Consider the following 23,451-nt stretch of genomic DNA (forward strand, 5'->3'; position numbering starts at 1 on the left):
AAACAATTAAAATGCTATTTTATAATAATAAACTTGTATAAACCTGCTATTTTTAAAAGTAATAAGCATTACTTTTGCCAGTGCAGTTGGCTGTAGCAGGTCCCCTACTTGCTCAGCAGCAATAACCAACAGCAGCAGAAATAACAGCAGCATTGTAGCAGATCTACTCCACCAAGACCAAACATATCAACATTGTCATATCCATTTCCATGCCAGACACTCTGAGAGTTGTCATAACAGAAATATATCTATTATGCTTTTTGTAAAGTTGCATAGTACAGTAGGCTCAACGTATCCAACACCAAATCCCCTTACACAAATGTACTTTAAAAATGTATCTTTAACACACACACACAGTTTACTGTGAGAGAGGGCATGTTTCTGCTGACAATCCTCTTGAGTTCTTTATTGAGGGCAACAGCTGGTTGTTCCCTTTGCCCGTATCTCACACCCAGACACACCCTCCAGTGACACACTGATCTCTCTGTTTCTGTGCCTGTTTTTTCCTCCCTCCACATGGACTCTCAGCCCCACACGAGTGCACAAAGAGAAGTCTATTTCCCTCCAAATTAGATTTGCTAGAGGAAAGAGCTTTGCACTGTAGAAGCTCACCCAGACTGCAGTATATTTAGCTTTCATCCATGTGTGTTTGTAGTTCTGTGACGTATCTAAACCTTCACGGTATACAGCGGACGATGACTAGTGTCAGTTTCAGTTTTAGCAATCTAGCAAGCTGGATGCTGGAAGGTGCTGAATTTTGCCGCTTTTAACCTCTCACTCTAGACTCTGGACTAAAAATGGACTTGAGCTCATGTTGTTGGAGGCTAAGGTGTTGTTCGGTAGGTGTCAGTTTATATTTAAGTCATTTGCGGAAGTTGAATAAATATTAAAAGGTTATATATATTTTTTAAATATTTTAATTAAATATATTAATTATATAAATACATAAATAATAATGTTTTATATAATACTTATATTTTATAATACTTTTTATAATTATTTTATATACTTTTTATATATTGTTTTGCTCTATTGTAGTTTGCTTTAGATAAAAATGCATAGGGTGAATTCAGGTTGATTGGGACACTTTTTGCCTTTGAGATGACTTTGAAAAAGTGTCCCAAACAAGCTGAATTCATGCTAAATATATAGAGTTTCTGATACAATTTTTATAAAGCACTTTTGCATACACATATCAGCAGTTCGCAATGACCACGTCTGTTCAAATAAGTTCCCAAAAGGTCAAAATACCACAATAAAGTACTATAAAAGTAGTTCAAAAGTAGTGCTACATTCAAAGCCATCTGAATTTAGTTCTTTGGTTCTTATGCGACTTGTGACCAAAACACCACTGGCATCCTTAACACCTCAATCAACATTACAGTTTTAGTCTTTTCTTCACCACAAACTTTCAGAAGACTTTGAGTGAATCAATAATGTGTGATAAATAATCGACTTTTTGGCTGATCTATTCATGAAAGTCTGAATTGAGGGGATCTTGATATATCTTGTTTGCTGTCATAAACGAAGCATTATGCAGTGAATGGTATGCAATGTGATTTGTTAAGCAATTTACAAATGAATAGAAATTAAGTGTATATAAGCATGCACACATTATCAGTTCGGCTGAGCTGCGACTCATAATCACGTGTGATCATCTGAAGTGGTGCTGAAAACCACAGAGGTTCCCCAAAGGGGGGAAACTGTGACGCGAGTTTCCCAGATTTGGTTGTGCGTGGGGAGCCGTCTGTTGTGGATTCCTGTGAATGGCAGTTGTCTGAAATAGCTGCAGGTGTGGGCCGTGCGCTGTGAGGAGAGCTGGCCCACTTTTGTTGTTTAATATAGACAGGTGGTGTAGACTGAAATGAGACTACAGCTGTTCCCCAGCCTCTCGACTTAACGCACATCTAATCTCATGTAAAGCGCGAGTGTGTGTGTGCTCGTGCATGGATGTGTGAACATGTTGGAGGCAGTTAGGCAGTCGTTTGCCCTGGCAAATTCCCATATTTCCCAGTGGGGGTCTTGCTGGGGGACTGCTGCTTCCTGCTGATGCTAACGTCTGCTGTGGTACTCTTGTGGAGAACCGGCCAGTCAGTCAATGAAGCACTGAAAATATTGCATGCAGAAGTTGCTAGTACATTTCACAAATAATTCCTAAGAAACTGTGAGTAACACATTGAATTAAACTTTCTACTTTGAAGTAGAAAGACTGAAATAGTGTTCCCTTGTGAAAGGTACTCCAATAATCTTTATTTGCAGCTTTGAAAAATAATTTGGAAACACTTTAATTTAGGGTCCAATTCTTATTATTAACTAGTTGCATATTAGCACGCATATTACTATGTTTATTGGTTCTTATAAAGCTCATATTAATGTCTAATTTTGCATTACATTCTACATCCCTTAATCCTACTCAATACCTAAACTTAACTACCTTACTAACTATAAGCAGTAATTAGGAGTTTATTGAGGGAAAAGTATTAGTTAATAGTTAGTTAACAGTGAAAATTACTCCTGTAAACTAAAGTGCGACAAATCATTTTTACAGTGAAGGATTGCATCTGACTGGTGTTTTAAAGAGCCATGGTGACTTACTGAATTCATGCAAATATTGCCATGTCATGCAATTTAATTAGTTTTTTATACTTTTTATATGAGTTACTGGATTGGTAAAATATTGTTAATCTGATAATAATCCTGTATTTTCAACAGGATTTATTGGAGAAGGGATACACAAGGGATATTTCTGACAAAAAATCTAATATTTCTGTATATTATTTGTTGCATTTATTTTACCAGTAACTTTAATATATAATATTATCAAATATTATTTTTTATAATACTTATTAATGCACATTCAATAATGAAAATAAATAAATAAATAAAATTAGTGGGATTGACTGTTAGCTCTGTCTAGCATTTGTGTTAATTTTGATACTTGTTTAATCTTTTGAAAATTTGATACTGATTTCTGTCATTTTGATGCTTAGTTGTTTAGATGTTTTTTCCACCAAATTTGATGTCACTTCCTGTAGAATGATGTCATTAAGGAACTGGCTTTTGGCAGGTGTAAAAGACTATCAGGATGGAAAGTGATACTGAGGAGATAAACTATTAGAACCATATTTAGAAGAAAGTATGTTTTGTTTGAAACTTTTTTATTTAGAGAAAGAAAAAAAATGTTGTGAAATATTATCACAATTTAAAATAACTGTTTTCCATGCAAATATATTGTAAAATATATTTTATTCCTGTGATCAAAGCTGAATCTTCAGCACCATTACTCCAGTCTTCAGTGTCACATGATCCTTCAGAAATCATTCTAATATGATGATTTGCTGCTCAAGAAACATTTCTGATTATTATCAATGTTGATAACAAAATAGAAAGTTCAAAAGAACATCATTTGTTTGAAATATAAATCTTGTAACATTATAAATGTCTTTTCTTTTATTTTTGATCAATTTAATTAATTGAACATTATTTGATCATCTTTATTATGCATCCTTGCAGAATAAAAGTAATTTCTTAAAAAAAAAAATTGTACTGATCGCAAACTTTTGAATGGTTAGCATATGGAACATAGAATTTTACTGCATACTAAGAATACCAAACAATTTAATAATCAGAATATTAAATTCCATCCCTGAATTTATTTCGAAAGATGCTGCCTGTGTGTGTGTGTGTTTGCACTTTTTTGTGACATATCAGGACACAAATTTGTATAATGTACGACATTACAAGGAGAGGGTGACATTACTCCATGTCCCCACTTTTCAAAAGGCTTATAAATCATACAGAATGAGTTTTTTTGAGAAAGTAAAAATGTGCACAGTTTCCTGTGATGGTTAGGTTTGGGATTGGTAGAGGTAGTGTAGGTGGATAGAAAATACGGATTGTACAGTATAAAAACCATTACGCCTATGGAATGTCCCCACAATTCACAAAAACAAACGTGTGTGTGTGTTTGTGTGTGTGTGTGTGTGTGTGTGTGTGTACACAGGAGAAGAATTCAGACAAATTCAACCTCTTAATCTCCTGGAAAATCCCATTCTATAAATGTCCATCTGTGTTCAAGAAGAGGTCAGTAAGTGAGTTTTGACGTCACTCCCCTGACTCTTTATAAAACGTTTTTGTCGGTTATGTGTTATTGAAGTATGTGCATGTGTGTGCACATTGATTTCTTGCCAAAATCGTAGCAACCATCTATTTATCCTGTCCGTTTTTACATCGCATTCCTATCAAACATTTGGTTAGTGTAAAAATATGAGTGTGTCTGAGTCTGCCCAGCATGACGGCGCATTACGGAACAAATTGGCCACTTTGGGACACGTCTAAATGACTCCCTCCGCCCCGCATTCACCACACACACACTAAATAAGCTCTGCTTTTTGAAACGGGGCCATTAGTCCTGAGGACTGACCATTACCCACGCTGCAGCAGTGAGTTTTCAGTGCTCCCCCGCGTCGCTCCGCTGATTTATTACCACCAGTGATATTGACCTTGTGGTTGTATGGGTTTAGATTTGTGCTGGTTACTTGCTTTACCTCAACTCTAACTGAACTATAAGGCATGGAAGGTGAGGTAAGTGTGATATTGCAGTACTTTTTAATGAGTTACATGACTTGGTAACTGTAGCCATATTCATAGATGGTCCTCTTGCTGCTGTTTAGGGACCAGGAGTCGTCTACAGGACAAAATGCAAAAACCTTTTAGCCTTTAGATCCTGCTGATTCTTTTAATTAAGCACCTTATGAAATCAATCACCCTGTTGAACTGATGAATGATGCAAACTTGTAATAGACTCTAAGATCCCTCAAGGTAGTGTGTGTGTGTGTGTGTGTGTGTGTGTGAGAGAGAGAGAGAGAGAACACTTGGCTAATGTCTCTATGTGTCATCTTGTGTAGCTTGCTTTAGTTTAAAGCAATAGTTAATCCAAAAAAAAAAAAAAAACTAGTTCCAAACCTGTATGACTAAGTTTCTTCATTCCTTCCACCTTTACAAACTTAAAAAATGACACCGTAAAAAGATTAAAAATAGACTTTTTATCTCATAATTTCAATTTATGACATGACATAATTATGATAGTCAAAATTGTGATAGTCATAATTATGACAAAAAACGAATGACACAATTCGAAATTGGGTTGGTTGTAATTATGAGATAAAAAGGCGTTACATAAGTCAAAATTATGAAGTCATAATTATTTTATGGCATAATTATAACTTTTTATGCCTGTAACTGAAATAAAAGCAATTATGAAATAAGTCTGAATTAACACATACATTGAAATTATGAGATTAAAAAATCACGATTATGACATAATTATCACTTTAAGATAAAAACAATTATGAAAAGCTAAAATGGTATCGAAAAGTCATAATTATGACAAAAAGCTAATGACACAAGTAAAAATTAGTTTAATTTGAATTATGAGATAAAAACTTTACATAAGTCAAAATGATGATGTCATAATTATTTTATGGCATAATTAATACTTTTTATGCCTGTAATTGAGATAAAGGCAATTATGAGGCGAGTCTAAATTAAGACATAAGTCGAAATTATGAGATGAAAAGTCATGATTGACTTTTTTTAATCATAATTTCAACTTAAGATAATTATGACATATCTTATCTTAAGATCAAAACAAACATGACAAGCCAAAACGGTATTGAAAAGTCATAATTATGACAAAACTAATGACACAAATCGAAATTGGTTTAAATTGAGTTATGAGATAAAAAGACATTACACAATTTAAAATTGTTAAGACAGTCTAAATGTTTATCACAATTATGCATTTTTTGTCATAATTATGACAAAATGAGTTATTAGATACTTTTATCTCATAATTATGACCTAGTATCTTTAGATTTAGTATCTTTAGACTTTTCACTTTTTATGTCATAAGTGTCTATTTTTTAATGTGGCATAAACAGACTTCCATTATATTCCGTGTCTACTGAAGCTGAGGTAGCATTTCTGAGAAATACATCTTTAAAATGAACCCATTATTTTCATCCCCTACACCGAAGATTTGAAATATGTTTCATGTTTGTGTTTAAAAAGTGTTGCACCATGTTTGATATCATTGTCTCCCCATTTTAGACAGGCAGAATTGGAAAATACATATTGAAAGCTGCAGCGGAGGAGAAGATTTTCAATGAATAACCTTAAATGGGGTCTATGGCTTCAGAACAATGGCCTTTTTGGTGCTTTTTGGAGCATCAAAACTAGTCATTATAAATTGTGATTTTTTCCCCCCCAAAAAATAAATAAAAAATCTCATTTGGTTTTTCTGAGTGGACAGTTTTGGAACGACATAAGTTTGAGTCATTGATGACAGAATATACATTTATAGGTGAATTATCCCTTTAACTGGATACATTTCCTCAGTTCATTTGCAGAACTGGAGGCACTTAGACTCGATGTGATCTTGGGCTCAGATAGCGGCGTCTGCTCAGCCAATAAACAGATGTGAAACAGATAGACTGTGGCCGCATCGATCCAGCACTGACATGAATGATAGCCGGGCTGCTTTTTACCCCTTAAGAAGGAGCTCGAGATTCTGGTTTTCTGGGTGTGCGATTGAGTTTACAATCGCCACTTGCTATCGGTCCCACCCACCATCTCAGGGGGCCAGGATCCAGAGACGCCCCAGAACGACATGTTTAAACTGGGAGTTTTCCACTCTGAGATCAGTGAACTATGATAAGTGCATGAGGGATCGGCCGTGGGAAGACGACTGACTTCGTACACGTCACATAAACAGACGTTTTTTGATGTGGTTTTCTCCACATGAGCTCTGAAGTGCGGGGCACTAAATAAACTCTCGCTCTACACTATTAACAGAAAAGCTTCCGAATAGAATCTTTAAGTGTCCTGTCAGGCACTTCATTCTCTAGAGCAGGGGTTCCCAACCACATTCCTGGAGGCCCACCAGCACTGCACATTTTGCATGTCTCCTCAATCAAACACACCTGATTAAGGTTATTAGTAGTGACTTGGAGATCTAAAATGGGTGTGTCAGACAAAGGAGACATGCAAAATGTGCAGTGTTGGTGGGCCTCCAGGAATGTGGTTTTTAGGGTTTCCATCATGGGATCATTTTATGGATTTAGTTTCACTTGATTCATTTCGTTTTAATTCATTTTTGATTTTATGAATGAAGCGCCTCGTAAACATGCATCATTAGAAAAATTGAAATAGCCCTTTTAAACATAAAAGCATTATGCCTTCATTTAATATATTTCTCTTTATATAGAACCTTTTTGGCTTCTATAGAACCTAAAGGGTTCTATAGATCCCCATTGACCCATTTTTCTAAGAGTGTACTGCTGTGGTTGTGCTTTTAGATGTAGGAATGGGTCAGGATGGCTGATTAGTCATCCAAAAAATGAATAATCAGTTAGTAAGATCGGCTAGTTCTGATATTTGTAGGGGTGATGCTTTAAGCTGGCGGAGGCAGTGTGATGCTTTGGCAAAGCAAAGCAAAAATGGTTCAGGAATGGTTTGAGGAGCACAACAATGAGTTTGAGATGTTGCCTCCAAATTCCCCAGATCTCAAGAGTCCATGCCTCGACAGGTCAGGGCTGTTTTGGCAGCAGAAGTGGGACCAACACAATATTAAGTCATAATGTTATGCCTGATCGGTATATATATATATATATATATATATATATATATATATATATATATATATATATATATATATATATATATATATATATATATCCTCCTGGGACCCAACATTTTTTTTTTTTTTTGATTTTGCATTTTTTTAACGTAATTATATTTTTTAGAGCATAAGAAACAAATTAAAAAATATATTTTTTTAAAAATTATATTTTATTCATATGTTATGATATGTCCTCTGTAGTGGACACCAGGACTAAATTGTTTAAAAAATAAAATGACATGAAATGACATTTATAGGCAAAAACAATGGAATTTTTTTTTAATCACCAATCAATTTTTAGGCTTCAATATTGTTTTTAACCAAACTATGTATAAAGATGATTCTCAACTATGTTATGAAACATATAATGGAATTAATTGATATACCATTTTACTTTATGCAATATGAGGGTAAAATGGCCATACATCGGTTTTCCCATTCAATACAATGTATCTATACACTGTATCTAATTTGCATATTAATGTATTCTTGGAGCAACATGCAATGAAAAAAGAAGTGTAATAATGGGAGCAATAATTGGTAACATTTTCATAATAATATCTAATAATTAATAGGAATACTGACATATAATTTCTTTCCCTATTCACTTGTTGTGTCTCCTAAAATGCCTGATAAACATGATTTAAGTCCTGGTGTCCTCTACAGTGGACATGTATGAAATCAATGTTCTGTTTCATAACAGAAAGTCATATTTTGATTTGAAACCCCATAACATTTTCCTGAGATGTTGATTTATAATAAACAATTTGAAAATTAATCCGATTTAAATAAATTTTAAATTTAATCACAAAATATTATCATATTTCCATAAGAGTGCTAATTTTCATTTTCAGTCATAATTAAAGACCAAGAAGTTGTTGTTGTCATGGGGAAACCTCTAAAAATCTGGTATCTCTGCAAAGCCCTGAATGTGCTCTTTACAGGACATCCAGACCTAAAACTGTGACATGTATGATGTCAGAGAAAATCACTCAAATATAATGTCCACTACAGAGGACAGAAGTCTATTCCTGGGTCCCAGGAGGATTTATATATGGAATATTTTATTTTTTACACAGTAAATTATTTGCACCCCAGTTTGAAACCCCTGGTTTATCACATCACTTCTTTGACTCCTTCTCCTTTGTACTCTTGCCTTTTAACATGAAGCATCTCATTTTTATTCCCATCTGCCACTGAATAAGTGAATGAGTGACCATGCGTGCGGCAGGTTCGCTGTTAGTTCATTTATCATCTTCATCCATTCACCTCCTGGTCTTTTTCCTCTTTGCAGGGAACAAGAGATCCCGTGTTTCTCACTGGAGGGAGTTTCCCACCTGACTGGCCCGTCTACAGTGAGACTCTCATCAAACTCAGCGTCTATGGTGTGAATGATGGCCACCAGCAGATGGTGAGTGAAGAGGCTGCTCTCAACATCAATCTGAGCTAGAGACTCGTGTTACGGCTCTGCTCGTCTCGGGTCCTTTCAGCTGTTGTTTTGCAGATCTCTGGTCCGTGTGTATTTGTTGTGGCCCTGTCATTGCCGATTTGGTTCATGGGCGGCACTGATGGTGGCTTCTGGGACCCGAATGTTGTTTACTAAACCTTGAATGTTTTTTTTTTCTTCTTGCGATTACCTGCGTGATAATTTCTGTCACAAAATCATTCAGAGCTGCAGCTTTAGTCTCTAAATCAGATGATCAGAAGATGCTTGCAAGTCACATTTGATTATTTTGCATAAAATCTGGCACATTGATGTTTTATTCTCCCACAAATTGACAGCTCATTTAATTTCTGTCACAGCGGTCCATTCTGCAGACAACTCAAAAGAAATTAGATATTATTTCACAGACAAAATCTGAAAACAAAGCAGGACATGCAGAGAAATTTGCCAACTTTAAGACACGAGTCTGGACACAAACTTATTTTATCCCTCATTAGTTCTCATTTTAACAACTTTCTAACTTAAAAAATGGCCTAGGCTGTAGGGTGTACATTGCCCAGCAACATTGCTCAAAAAGTTGCCTTGTGTATCGTCACCTTTACTGTGTTCTAAACCATTCCTGGCCAGTGCAGTGTGTGTGTGTACAGTATGTCTTGTTTATTTGCCCCCCTGAGAGAGCCAGGACCCTCATTATATTTACAAGGCTGTTAACTGAGAGGTTGTGGGTTTAAATCCTGAAGAGGAATGTTGAGCTGTCATCATTGTGCCCTTGAGCAAGACTGTTTGAATCATTTCCATGAATCAGTTCGAAACTGTTCGTTTCAGTGCATCAGTTCCAGTCCACTTCATACTGCCAAGCTTCAGGAAGCAGGACATTAGCAGAAGATGCTTAATGAGAGCGAGAAAGGGAATTTTTGACATTCTGAGCAGATCCTTCAGGCTTCATTTGAGCATCAATTCCTCGCCCGCCTGTAGCTTCACACTTTAGTATTCCTGTACGAGTCCTGCTTCACCTCCATGAATAAGAGAGCAGGAAGAGCGATGGGCAGACGGAAACACTTCCTGATTGCTCTCACTGGATTTGATCTTGCCGGAGGGCATGAAGTCAGAACGGACAGGTGGACTGCATGGCATCATATAAAGATAAAAATAATACCAATGTTATTTCTGTTATGCTCTACCTTACGGATATGATTCGCAAGCTCAGGCACTTCAATTTTAATTACTGTATGACTTGATTATTTACATAATGGCAAGAAAATTAACATGGTTTTTCATGGCTGATTCCGATTGCTGATTTATTTTTATTTTTATTTTTTTTTACAAATAAACGGGCTGATTCCGATATCTTTGCCATTTTTTTTCTTTAAGCAAATTATTTATTTGCTCTATTACCTATGGAAGCTTGTGTGTGCCACTAAAAAAATTAAAATAAAAAAGGTAATTGCAGCTTTTTATCTCACAATTCTGACTTTTTTCTCAGAATTGCAAGATTTAAACTCGTAATTGCAAGTTAAAATGTCAGAATTCCGACTTTATATCTTGCAATTCTGGCTTTATATCTCACAATTCTGACTTTTTTTTCTTAGAATTGCGAGATATAAACTCACAATTCTGACTTTTTTCTCAGAATTTCCATTTCATATCTCGTGATTCTGACTTATATATAACATGCAATTGCGAGTTATAAAGTCAGAATTGCAAGATATAGTCGCAATTCTGTCTTTTTTACCTTACAATTGCACATTATAACATGCAATTGCGAGTTTATATCTCTCAATTCTGACTTGATAACTCGCAACTGTGAGTTTATATCTTGTAATTCTGAGAAAAAAGTCAGAATTGTGAGATATAAACTTTTTTATTTTTTATTTTAAGGTGGAAACAAGCATCCATAATTACATACCAAACTGGCCTTAACAATCTGTAGCCATTTGAAATTAGAGGCAACCACTGCATTTTAATTACGATCCAAATAAAGATGCTACATACATGTAACATTAACAGTTGTGTTTTATTTAAATGATAATTTCAAGATTTAAAGCAAAAGCAGACTTTTTTGGTCTGACTTTAGCTTTGTGAAATTGTGACCAATCACGGAAAGTAGGGACAATTATAGTAATTAAATTAAAACGACAGTCCTGAGCTAGCTAATAACAATAGACACATGAGAAAACGTGTAACGTTACGTGTTCTTAGAATGAACACAAAACGACAAACTTTGATGTTTATGGAAACTCACCCCATAAGAAACAGAAAAGTATTCTTGCAGATCTCGTTGCCTCCAATGAAATAAGTCGTTCGGGCACACTTTCTCTTTGTCGGGGTCTTCTTCGTGGATGTAACCGTCTGTTTGCCTCTAAATGTCCAATAATTCGCCACTTTTTTCCACAGCTAAAGAATCCAGCAGAGCCGGTGCTGCATACTAAGTAGCCACGCTTCCCTTGGAGGGCGGGGGCAATAACAAAAGCCGGTGTATCCGATTCCAGTAAGGAAATACAAACAGACAATGACACGCACCTACTGCGAGATAGAATCTCTGAAAAACAAGCCAATTTCAAACTTAAAATGTAAGCTTTTAAATATACCAATACTGCTATCTCAAACACGGAGAGGCTTTTTCGTGATCTCAACTAACAGATTCTGCAAAAAAATGAAAATCACCAATTTTGAAAAAAAAACGCTTCTTTCTCATTTTGCGTGAATGTTGTTGTAACGAGGTTAGTAGATGTGGGAAGAAGGAGGCGGGAACCGGCGAACATTCAACAAAACTTTAATATAAAATAAACAAACAAAACGAAAGTAATGCCGGCAGACCCTCGCGGACGTCTGCCGGCCACACAAACATAATAAACCATAAAATAAAGTCCAGGCCTGGTCCTCTCTCGTCCTCCACGGTAGTCGCTCCTCCTTTTATGCTCCCGGAGCTCCTCCGTGAGGGACTCAAGGCCGGTGCGCCTCCCAGGTGAAGCTCATTAACACTCGCGCCACCGGCCTCGCGCCGTTCCCTCACGGCTCTCGCCCGCCCTGGTCGCCACAGTTGTGCTGCCGACTTGTGTCCCTGGTTTCCGTGACGGGTCACAATTATGCTACATAAAACACACCTGCACATACCAAGAACTGCAGATGCACTGAATGAAAATGCACATTCACTCTTTGTCAGTAGATGGCGCTTAAGAAACAGCAGCGATGTAGCGTTTCCTTGGTTATCACTGTACATAAAGCAGCGCTGTGCTTTTAAATACTACTTAAATAGGCATTATATGGAGGTAGGAGGGAAAAAAAATGGCATCGAAACATTTTTGAAGACAGTCGGTTCCTCTCAGAGAAACATTTATATAACCCCTATGTATAAATCCCTAACCCCCAGAACATCAGTATATACTAAACTCATGCATCTGTCATGTTTTGCATCTTTAAAAATGAAGCTCAATGTTTTGTTTAGTACATGTAACTACACAGTGTAAAATGAACGTCCCACAGAACTATAAGAACACAATATTCTCAAGGGGTTGAAATTCCAGAATTAGGCTTTGTTTATGCACTATATAAAACTGCAAACTTCTGAACCCGCAGCGGGAGGTTTTGGATTCATATGGGCTCTGTTACTGTCAGGTCCAGCTCTGCGGTCTGAGTTTACTCAAGAGATTAATGTCTATATATAGTGGCTTATCTGAAGATCAAAAGATTCCAGTCGGACATATTTGCTGTTGCTTCATAACTGAGATGGATCACATGGATAGATCTCTATGTTTTTAAATGCACAGCTTTCGTTTACGAATGCAGAACATGCCTCCTTATCACTCTGCATAAAGAAACTTGGAAAATTATGGAATTTTATTATTATTATTTTAATATTCTAGTAGCTTGTTTGTTTTAATATTGCATCTTGTTGATCTCTGTGCTCGCTGGATTTTAGTTTGAGTAATTTTTCATCTTTAAGTGTCAGTTTAGTTTTGATGGTTTGTGATCTTTGGTAACCAGTAATTTTTGTAGTTTGGCTTGTAAATTTTCTTTTACTTTGCTGTTTTGTTCATGGTTTTTGAGGATGAGGGATTGTCTATGTTGGCATCTCTCTGATTTGTTTTGTTTCTACCAAATGTAGAAGCTCATTAGCCTATTGATTTTGCTAACAAAACATGGTGTCATGATAGTTATGCACAATTACATGTTCAGTTGTATATTATTATTTGCATTTAGCATTATTTTTTCCCCTTTTGTCCATGACCCTGTCAGAACTGACCTGCGATCCACTAGTTTAGTGTGTTTACTTCAATTTTGAACTCTCTAAATGATTGGAGGTCACCTTGTGGACAAACGCGATTCAGTCTGAGACATTGTGGAAAACACGAGGCAAATAAAATGAACTTGATGAAACTGCATATTGCACATTGTGTGGGAGAAAGAGAGAGAGAGAGAGAAATGAGTGTAAGAAATGAGCAGAAGCATTCAGCCAATGCGGATAAGACTTCTCATATCTTACAGCACTTATGTACCTGATTTAAAAAGCACTTTGAGAGGCAAACTAATAGCTGAGCTACAAGTTGCCTGTCAGGAGAAAGTAATTATCTACTGTCCGCTGGACTACTGAACATGTCATAGCTGTCGCAGCAACGCCACACTAGCTAATCAAGCGCTCCTTTATTTCCATTCACACTCAGAAGGAACGCACCACCAGATAATGAAAGAATATTTTTATCACTTAGTCTTCATAAACCCGCCCCTTAATTTGATTGTCTTGATGCATGGAGGTGCTCATGGGAGCGAAGAAGCTTTCGCATAGTCACTGATTTTCCTAAACATGTTGAAAAATATAAAAACTAGTTATTAAAGTTATTAAATGTGCATACAACAATTTATCCAGAGAGAGAAAATGGTTAGGGATGGAGTCCAAAACAAAATTTTTGCTATGTGCAAATAGTGAGTAGACTGTGACCAACCATGAAACTGGTATTTTGCAGTATGTATGTATTCATTTATTTATGCATTTATATACACATTTATGCATTTATTTATATTAAAGTCCCCTAATGTTGTTTTGGAGTCTCCTACAATATTTTTACATCCATCCAAGGTTTAAAAAACACTTTACTTTTCTCATAGTATACATGGCAGCATCAGCTTTTTTCTCACAGTGTCTGAAACAGTTGATAAAGGATTCGGTCTCTCTAAACAAGGTGTGTCCAGTCCTGCTCCTTGAGGCCACTGTCCTGCAGAGTTTAGCTCCAACCCCAGTTAAACACACCTGAATCAGCTAATCAAGCGCTTACTAGAAACTTCCAGACAGGTGTGTTGAGGCAAGCTGGAGCTAAGCTCTTCAGGACAGTGGCCCTCCAGGAGCAGGATTGGACACCCCTGCTCTAAACCCTTCCTTTCCGAGAGTCTACTCTGCTCTGATTGGTCAGATGGCCCAGTCTGTTGTGATTGTTCTACTGTGCTCTGATTGGTCAGATGGCCCAGTCTGTTGTGATTGGTCTACTGCTTACAGCATGTGTTGTAAACCAAACATCTATTACCATATCTGAATTTCAGCTCTGGATCTTCCTCAGCACTTGATACACAGTGATATGAACAGTAACAAGGGTTACTGTTAAACAGTGGTTTTTCCATATCAATTTATATGCATATACATTTTTTATGCAAATGACATATCAGTATGATTTCAGTATAACTGACATTCTGATTTTAGGTAAATATAAACCCTACTTAAAAAGGTTGTTTTACATTATTAAGCAAGTCACAGTTCTCATGCAATATGGGGAGGAAGAAAGATCTTTCTGAAGATGAAAAGCATGAAATGGTGCAATGTCTTGCAAAATGCATAAAAACAACTAATACTGAACAGAGACTGTCAAATTGTCTAAAATATTTGATGATTTAAAAAGATTCGATGAATTAAAATGATTTAGAGCACAAGAGAACTCAGTCAGATAAAGGCGTATTAACGGAAGTTTCTGTCAAACAAATTAATTAAATTAAAAGGGCAGCAATAAAAAAAGGCACTTTTGGGCAGCAAAGGGGTATTTGAAGCTGCTGGTGTCTCAAGAACCTCAAGAGGCTGGCAGTTGCATTTCTGCCACCTCTAACCAAAGCTCACAAAGGGAAACATTTACAGTGGTTTTAAAAATACATTTTCAAACAGTTTTAGTGTTTTTAGAGGTATTTTTTTGCAGCATGAGATCGCATGCACAAGCAGTGCGTTGTCCTGAATGAAAATCCTTTTATTTCAGAAGGCCCTATCCTTCTTTTTATACCATAGCAGAAAATTGCCAGTTATAAACTCCACATATCTTGCAGAAGTCATTTTGACACCCTCAGAAACCCTAAAGGGTCCCAGTATTCCAGCCCAACTCATCACTTGCTAGCAGTCTTGTTGAATGTTGCCACTCACCAACCATCCAGAAATCCATCCATCTAGACCAGGGGTGTCCAATCCTGCTCCTGGAGGCCACTGTCCAGCAGAGTTTAGCTCCAACCGCAAATAAACACACCTGAACCAGCTAATCTTCCAGGCAGGTGTGTTGAGGCAAGTTGAAGCTAAACTCTGCAGGACAATGGCCCTCCGGGGCCGAGTTTGGACACCCCTGATCTAGGTCATCCATTTTAGTACGACATTCGTCAGTGAATAAAACTATTTAAAAATGAGTCTGCATGTATTTCTAAACCCAATGTAAATGTTTCTCTTTGTGACCTTTGGTTTGGAGTGGCTGAAATGCATCTTTACACACAACTGCCAGCCTGCATGGAGAGCTTCTCAAGACTCCAGAGACACCAGGAGCTTCAAATACCTGTTTGATGCTCAACACTGGCTTTTTTATAGCTGCCCTTTTAATACAAATAATTTGTTTGACACAAACTTTATCTGACCGAGTTCTTCTGTGCTCACTCACAAATCTTTTGAAAGTTTGACGATCTCTATTCAGTTTTCAGAAAATATTAGTTGTTTTCATGCATTTTGCAAAACATTGCACCATTTCATGCTTTTCATCTTCAGAAAGATCTTTCTTCCTCTCCATATTGCATGAGAACTATGACTTGCTTAATAATATGGAACAACATCTTTAAGTAGGGTTTCCATTTACCAAAGAAGATCTGAAGAAATAAAACAAACACTTTCTTTGAAAAACTAAAATCTGAATGTTTATTCTACTGATATGTCACTTGAATAATAATTTGGGACAGTGTAGTGTTGCAGTTTTATGTTTCTCCAACTTGTGAAACAATCATGAAACAATTACACCTTTACTTTTAGCATGATTAAATGTATGTCTTTATTAATGAAGCCAAAGTAGTATAATTTCAGATTTAGTTCTTATGCTGTGATTCATGCTCAGTAGGCTAACTTATCCTCTAGAGTCTTTGTAAGCCTGTAGTGTCGTTTGATGTTTCTTAGTCATATCTAAAGTGTTTCGTTGTGCCTTGTTTGGAGAGATGAGTCCTAAGTGCTGTGGATGGAGACACATTTCATTCCTGCCACCCGTTCCAGGGGTCAATGTGCTCCAGATGGTCCTGGATCTTCTGAGTTTGTGCCATCTCAGCTCCTCGTCTCAGCAGTTGGGTAGTTTATAGCTACTTTTAGCACCATTTTGTTGCCTCATTTAAAAAAAAAAAAACTTGCATAAATAAAAAGCAGAACTTACCGTTAAGCCAAAGCTTCTGAGTAGGAGCAGTGCTTCAAGTGTTTCTGTATCAGAGTAAGCTAATGATTGAAATTAGTTTTATATATATATATATATATATATATATATATATATATATATATATATATAATTAATTTCAATCATGACAACTCTCGGAATAGCCTTAGCATGCTATTGAATATGCAAGTGTTAATGTATTTTGTCTTGGCAGACTAGATGTTGTGCTGTTAATTATTGCTGCTGCAGATCATGTTTGGACTTGCTACTGCGAATAGATACACAGACACGCTGCTGTGAGCATGTAAGATATGCTGCTGCTGCCTAAACAGACATGAATTAATCCTATAGCAGACTAGGCAGGTGGAGCTGGGGAGGTGGAGGGGTTCAGAGGATCTCTGATAGCGCACTGTAGGATTAGTTTACAGCAAACACTAAACCAGACGATTTAATCTAGAGTTTCATGAATGAACTGGGTATTTATTACATTAAGTTATATCATAGGCCTACTCAAAAGCCTTTATATTCAAAAAGAGCTATCTAAAGTACAAGCTAATTTTTAAGTGTATGAGGGAACAGCAAAACAGTTTCCTTTTAATGAGTTTTTAATTAGTTGTTTTTGAGTTGGCCAAGATGAATTTACTTAAAGAAAAAGAGAATAAGATATTAAGATTTGTTTTCATGGATTGCATCTAGAATGTAACTTTTTTTACTTATTTTAACATGCTTATTCTGGAAACAAGTCATAAAATCTGCCAGAATAAAGCTAAATACATGTGTTTTCAATATGCAATCTAAAGAAAAATGTCTTTATATCTGTCCAGTCATTCTTGTTTTAAGTATGTTTAGATATTTTAATTGGAAAATATTTATTTAATTTATTTATCTATTTTTTTATCTATTTTATTTATGTATCTATTTAATTGTGTTTTTTTTTTTGTTTTTTTTTGATAGATTTTTTCAGAAGGCTAAAGAATTTCTAGATCTTACAAGAGCAAAGAAGTGTGAAAATAAGGAGAACAAGCTGACAGAGCTTTGGATTAATTAATTGTCTAAGTTTTTGTTGCCTTATTTTAACTGGAAAACAAGACAGAAGTACAACAATAGGATTTATTTATTTATTTTTGCTTTTTAATAGAAGTTTTTAGAAGGCTATAAAGAATTACAGCAATAGAAGTACAACAATAGGATATTTTTTTTTCTTTTTTTTCTTTTTCTTTTTGATAGACATTTTTAGAAGTCTATGGATTTCTAGACCTTAGAGCAAAGCCAAAATTAGCTGAACAAGCTGACAAAGCTGTGGATAAATTAAATGTCTAACTTTTTATTGCACTATTCCCAATTTCATTATCTTTCGAGTTTCTTTCAGTTTCTACTTAGATGAACTTCACGTTATTCTTCTGGTGATTGTTGTCAAGTGATGACATAAAGCTCTTTTTCAAAGCCTTCAATGGAGAAAGACGCCCACATATGGTGTGGTTGCGTCACTTTTAGCGTTAGAAAACACTAACCCCATCATAGAGCTCTCTGAAGTTCACATTACACGCTCATGCTACTGTACATGTAGACCAGACCTGATCTGTTCAGAGCAGCATGAAAACGAAACATCTGATCATCTCCGGAGATGTGACCTGTCAGAATCCATACATTTCTTTGACATCGCATCTTATTTCATCATCGTGTTTTAAAATGATGTCGTCATGACTGCAGATGAAGAAGGACGTCAATTCTCGTCCGTGCCCTGAAGGCGAGGCATCTTTAATCCGGAGAGAAGCACAGATCAAAGCTGTACAAAGAGATAAAGATGAAACAAAGGCGGATCTGGAGCGAGACATCCGCAAGTTTACACTAGCCGCTCCTGGAACTGTTTCAAACAAGGCACAGATAGTAGCTGGAGCCAGCATGAGTGAAGACAAGCACGCTGGTCTCCCGCTATGATATCCCAGCATCCCGTCTGCTTTTGGCCTGTAATCTAATGGTGTGCACCTGAAGACCTTCCCAGCATTCTCTGCAGGGAATCATCTATCCGTTTATGTGTGCAAGCAGCATACTGACTATCAGCACCTGCTCATCATGTGCAAGAATCAGAAAATGTGTGTTTTTCTGGCTCTGTTTCCGCCCAGTGCTACAAAAGACAGCAGGAAATCATTTATTTGCACAGCCTGTGTGTTTGGCATCCCTTTTTGCAAGTATGCGCCTGTGTTTGTGTACTTATGTTAATGAACAGACTTGTGGGTGGTCCCAATTTGGTGAAAAAATGTATAAGCCAAAACATTATAACCAGTCACAGGTGAAGCGGATATCATTTATTATCTCCTAACAAGGCCACATATTAAGATCTGGGTAAATCAGATGAAAAGCAAACAATCAGTTCTCATAATTACCATATTGGATGCAGGAGAAATGGGCAGGAATAAAGATCTGAGTGACTTTGACAAAAGTTTGTGAGTTTCTCTCTGTCAGCAGAGGTGAGAATTTACCAGCAGTGGTCCGAGGAGGGACAAACCACAAACCGGCGACAGGGTGTTGGGTGCCTAATGGGGCGTTCACACCAGACGCGACCTGCATGAATAAATCGTGCTATTCGCGCGTTGTTTGATGCTTGAACATTTTGAGTTTACTCGCTTCATCCGTACGTGAAATTCACTTCACAACAGACGCAAATTTGCGTCATGGAAGGGGCTCTCCTTCTCCTTTAAATATGTGTCCCTCAGACTCTTCCACTTCTTTCTGCACACTTCCTCTGAATAAACACATCAATTCGTCAGCGGGAAAGTAGTTGTAAAATACGGCGAATGAGCTCAATTTGCCGGCTTTAGCTAGCTTGTAGTATTGGAATTTATTCCTGATGTATCGTACAGCTTCATACAGCGACGATGACTTTGTACTCCATTGTTTTTTCGGATTTCTGCCTTCGCTTTCTACGTCGTAATCACTTCACTACTAGAGCAAGCTCCTGATTGGTTAACGCAGCACGAATATTCCCCAAAGTTCATATTTTTCAACTCACTCGATTCACAAAAAATCACGCATTACGCGCGTCAAACGCCTGAAACGCTCAATTCGAACTGCGTCATTCGAGCGAATCGCGTCATTCGCGCCTCAGGAAGTCTATCGCGTCGTTGCATTGATTTAACATGTAAATCACTCGTGCTTAACGCTTCATTTGCGTCTGGTGTGAATGCACCATAAGGCTCATCGATGTAAAAAGAAGGCTATCTTGTCTGGTCCGATCCAACAGAAGGTCTACTGTGGCACAAGTCACACAAAGTTTTAATGATGGTATGACAAGCAGGGCGAGGCCGAGAGCCGTGGGAGCGAAGCCTCGAGTCTCATGGTAGGAGATCCAGAAGGATAAAAGGAGAAATGACCACAGTGCAAGATGAGAGAAGTCCAGGCCTGGACTTAATGTTTTGTTTTATGTTTTGTGTGGCAGTCGTCCGTGAGGGGCTGCTGCTTTACTTTAGTTTTGTTGTTTGTTTATTTTGACAATTAAAGAACATTTGCCGGTTCCTGCCTCCTCCTTCCCTGAACTTTAAATCTTTTTACAGATGGTGATGGGAGGAATGTGTGACAAAACACAGTGCATCACACTCTGCTGCGTATGGGGTTGTATAGCCACAGACCATTCAGAGAGCCTATGATGACCTCTGTCCAATGTTGAAAGAGCCTAAAATGGGCAAGCGAGCATCGGAATTGGACCGCGGAGCAGTGTAAGAAGGTCACCTGGTTCGATGAGTTCCATTTTCTTTTACACCACGTGGACGACCATTTATGTGTGAGCTGTTTACCTGATGAAGTGATGGCACCAGGATCACTGTGGAACGACAACAAGCCGGTGGAAGGAGTGTGACTCTGGGCAATATTCTGCTGGAAACACTGGGTCCGGCCATTCATGTGGACATATTAGACACGTGTCACCGACCTAAACTTTGTGTCAGACCAGGTACCTTTTCATGACATTGGTGTTCCTTAGTGAAAGTGTCCTCTTTCAGCAGGATAATGTGCCTGCCACACTGCACACATTGATCAGGAATAGTTTGAGGAACATAATGAAGAGTTCAAGGTGTTGCCCTAGCCTCCAAATTTCCCAGATCTCAATCCACTTGAGCATCTGTTGGATGTTTTGGCAGCATGTGGAGGACTAACAGCATATTAGGCAGTTGGTCGTAATGTTTTGGCTCATTGGTGTATATATATTTTAAAAGAAAGATAGCTAAAGTTAGGTGACTGATGGACTGATGATTAGCCTGTTAATTTTGATCATTTTTAAACACCACATTTTTATTTTTTTTTTAATTTCTAGAGTTAACAAATTTGAATCATTTTATGCAATGTGTACAGTATATATATATATAAAATCACACATTTTTTTTTGTAGTTAATTGCAATTAATCATATCTAACATTAATAATTGTAATATACTTTTATATTGTACTGCATAAGTTTACACTGAAACTACAAATTCATGTAGAGACAACATTATATGACACCAACATTTTACATACCAGTGAAATTTCACGTTTTTTAAGTAAACAATCAGTAGTAAAATTAGAACAAACAAACAAATGACAAGCGATGGCACAAATAAATACAACTGAATAAAAATACAAATTAAATAAATGGTGCTTTTTAGATTTTCTGGTGGGTCTAACAGTATGGTAGTATTCATGTAAGAAATAATACAGATTTAAAGTGCACTGCGCAAACAGTTACATTGCCAAGCTAAATTTCCTTAAATTTCCTTAGAGCATAAGACATTAAGACTTTCATTTTATTTGAGTTAGCAAACCTTTTGTGGGTGGTCTGTGGATACTTTGAATCACTATAAATGCTGCGTGATTCATTACAGTTTAAGCAATGTGTACAGCAGAAGTCCCTTCAGGTCTTACGGATGATCCGTCATGTTCCTGACACACTGTACCATCTCTCTCACCTTCCTGAAGGAGTGACTCAAGTGTCATGGCTTTCCTCTCCCGCAGGACTCTTCTCATTTTTGCCGATTTGATGTTGTCTGCATCCATTGTACGCATTCAAGCAGAGGATGACGTATGGGAGGCAGCAGATGAATACAGACTATCATGCTGCAGACTGAAGATCGTTATAGCAGCACCATAGAACTTCACAATAGAACAGTAGTGAGATATTTGAATTGGCTGTTTGCCAACTTCAGTCACTGACATTTTATTTTTGTCAACTCTTCACACTTGTTCTTATAAAAATGTAAAGTATTTCGTATATATAGTGGAGGAAAGTGGTATTAGGGAGATTGTCATTATAGAGTTATAAAGAGCATTTTATTAGATTATAATATGCTCTTGCGTGCAGAATTAGTCTTCAATATTTTTGGTCCTTGAAGAGAAAGACTACACACTTTTAAATGTGAATATTTGCTTTATTTCAAGTTAATTTAGTACATTACCCTCAAAGTTAAAAATATTCAGTTTATATTTCATGCTGTCTTAAAGAAACTAGCATTTGCTGGTGGGTTGTAGGTCTTATTTTTTTCATATTTAATTTTATTTTACGGTTATTATTAGAACAGCTGTTTGAACTGGAGAACATCAGCATGTGATATCACCTGCGGAGATTAGCATGGCACCAGTGGCATCTGAACCGGCTCCAGTAACAGGTGAACGGCCTGTCAGAGATTCCCAAGACGATCAGAGGAGGGTCAATGGAAGCAATTACAGCAGCGATGACTGCCGGGATCGGCTTTGATTGCGCTCCGGTTTTCGGCACTGACCCTCGCGCAGGTGCTCCACGCTGATAACGCCGCCCTGTCAATCTAAATGAAAAGCCACCTTTCCCTCTTCACCACCCCTGCGCTCAGTCTTTCTCTAGTTATATTCGTATTTTAAGGCTGGAAAGAGGAGCAAAGGGCTTTAATAAAAGACCAGGACGAAGAGTTGACAAGTGAAGAGATTTTGGATGACTGCAGAGTGGTGTTTGTATTTCCTGCACGCTTCAGCCAGTGTGTGTGTGTGCGTGATAGACAGACAGAGAGATCATTAAGATGTCCTGGGCCACACACCACGTTGATTAGTGTGTTGTTCGGCAACAAGCATGGCGTCATTTCAAAACAGTCCTTGAAATATCCGAACTCAGCTGAAAGGGAATGCTTTATGAGCACGCATTTCTCATTCCCGCCTGCCAGAGTAATTCCGTGGCCGTCGCATTATCGCTCATTTGTTTATGCTAATTTTATGTTAATGCTCTGTCATTCAAAGGATTCTGGTGGAAGAAAATGGCACCCCGGCCGCTGGTTGCCGAGCGCTGCATGTACTCGTGTTTGTACGTGTGGAATCGTTTCATATTTGTATTTCTCTGACAGACCAATGACATGTTGTAAGATGAGGAAGGGCCTGGGCTTCCGGTGAATTTCCTCTTAATTGTTCATGCCTTTAACTTGACAGGGTTTTACTACCTTCTTGGACTAGTTTAAACCATTTCACTGTCATTATTGATTTGCATGAATGATTTAATTTGAGAGTGAGTTAGCTTTAGGCAATTCAGGCTCTACTCTTCACCACAGTGGTAACCCTAAAAAACTAACATAACAGAAACCCCTGAATCCCAACATAACACAACATTAAACATTAACTTATATCTCCATATGGTAATCTTGTGCAAAAACACACAAAATGACACTTAATTTCAACAGTTATTTATATGGTCTGACGCAAAGC

General features: G+C 37.2%; 1 protein-coding gene across 3 annotated transcripts in view; it reads left to right on the forward strand.

Moving 5' to 3' along the window:
• The first annotated feature begins 740 nt into the window (after positions 1-740).
• Positions 741-23,451, forward strand: part of inpp4b (inositol polyphosphate-4-phosphatase type II B) — a 208,034-nt gene continuing 185,323 nt past the window's right edge. For 2 of the 3 annotated variants that reach the window (XM_067404889.1, XM_067404894.1), the window contains exons 1-2: positions 741-839; positions 8,976-9,092. In XM_067404889.1, the coding sequence (XP_067260990.1) occupies positions 798-839; positions 8,976-9,092 (159 nt within the window). In that variant the 5' untranslated portion in view covers positions 741-797. Of the gene's footprint in view, positions 840-4,461; positions 4,585-8,975; positions 9,093-23,451 lie in introns of those variants that run through there. The other variant, XM_067404890.1, reaches the window with a different exon arrangement.

The sequence above is a fragment of the Chanodichthys erythropterus genome, chromosome 12 (assembly GCF_024489055.1).
Source record: "Chanodichthys erythropterus isolate Z2021 chromosome 12, ASM2448905v1, whole genome shotgun sequence".
Taxonomy (NCBI): Eukaryota; Metazoa; Chordata; class Actinopteri; order Cypriniformes; family Xenocyprididae; genus Chanodichthys; species Chanodichthys erythropterus.